The sequence below is a fragment of the Hylobates moloch genome, unplaced genomic scaffold (assembly GCF_009828535.3).
Source record: "Hylobates moloch isolate HMO894 unplaced genomic scaffold, HMol_V3 SCAFFOLD_14, whole genome shotgun sequence".
In the NCBI taxonomy this organism is placed as follows: Eukaryota; Metazoa; Chordata; class Mammalia; order Primates; family Hylobatidae; genus Hylobates; species Hylobates moloch.
The window spans coordinates 15,553,770-15,554,666 of NW_026652289.1; the positions used below are offsets into that span (position 1 = coordinate 15,553,770).

General features: G+C 40.0%; 1 protein-coding gene across 1 annotated transcript; it reads left to right on the forward strand.

The window, feature by feature from the left end:
• Positions 1-235: 235 nt before the first annotated feature.
• LOC116482255 (keratin-associated protein 19-5) lies at positions 236-720 on the forward strand. Its single transcript, XM_032175555.2, has one exon. It carries the CDS (start codon positions 287-289, stop codon positions 503-505), a length of 219 nt encoding a protein of 72 aa, XP_032031446.1. The 5' UTR covers positions 236-286; the 3' UTR covers positions 506-720.
• Positions 721-897: the final 177 nt, after the last annotated feature.

Sequence of the window (897 nt, forward strand, 5' to 3'; positions counted from 1 at the left end):
CAGCCATTTCTTCTCATAAAAGCAAAGCAGTAAGTTCAATCGTGTCCTGAATAAGACATTAAGTAAGCTGAAATATTTTAATGAGAATGAGGGCCTCTCCCTACATCAGAAGACGATAGATAAATGAGTTGTAACATCAAACATAATACAAGTAACTATAGCAAAGGAGGGTATACAGATGACTCATCACATGCTCTGTCCAGGGTATATAAGCCTCCTTCACATGCTGGTGTTCACACTCACGATCTTGCCTTGAGCAGCAAACCAACTCACCACTCCTGACACCATGAACTACTACGGCAACTACTACAGAGGCCTGGGCTATGGCTACGGAGGCTTCGATGACCTGGGTTATGGCTATGGCTGCGGATGTGGCAGCTTCCGCAGACTGGGCTATGGTGGTTGCTACGGAGGCTATGGATATGGCTCTGGCTTCGGAGGCTATGGATACCGCAGCTGCCACCCATCATGCTATGGAGGATATGGATTCTCTGGATTTTATTGAAATCCTTCTCTGACAACCTAACATGAGAGGACATAAGAAGATCACCCAAACTTGACTGTAATAACAAACAAACGAGGTCACCCTGGATCCAGCCAAGATCAAGAGCAGTTAGCATCTAAGAGGTTTAAGAATACCTATCATTCCATAATTCTTTGCTTTATGTCTTTGGTTGTGTCTTACTTGTACCTTTATAATTGTGGGGTTTCTCTGTTCCTTTGGGAATAAATTATGCTAACTGAAAGCAAATACATGGCTTTTATTTTTTGTTTGACTCAAAATTGTGAAGTGGTTATTTGTAATTATATCCAATGAAAAAAGAACAAACTACTATACATGCAGAAGTATATCATATATAATAAAATAATTTTGTATATACATACACCTATCTATAT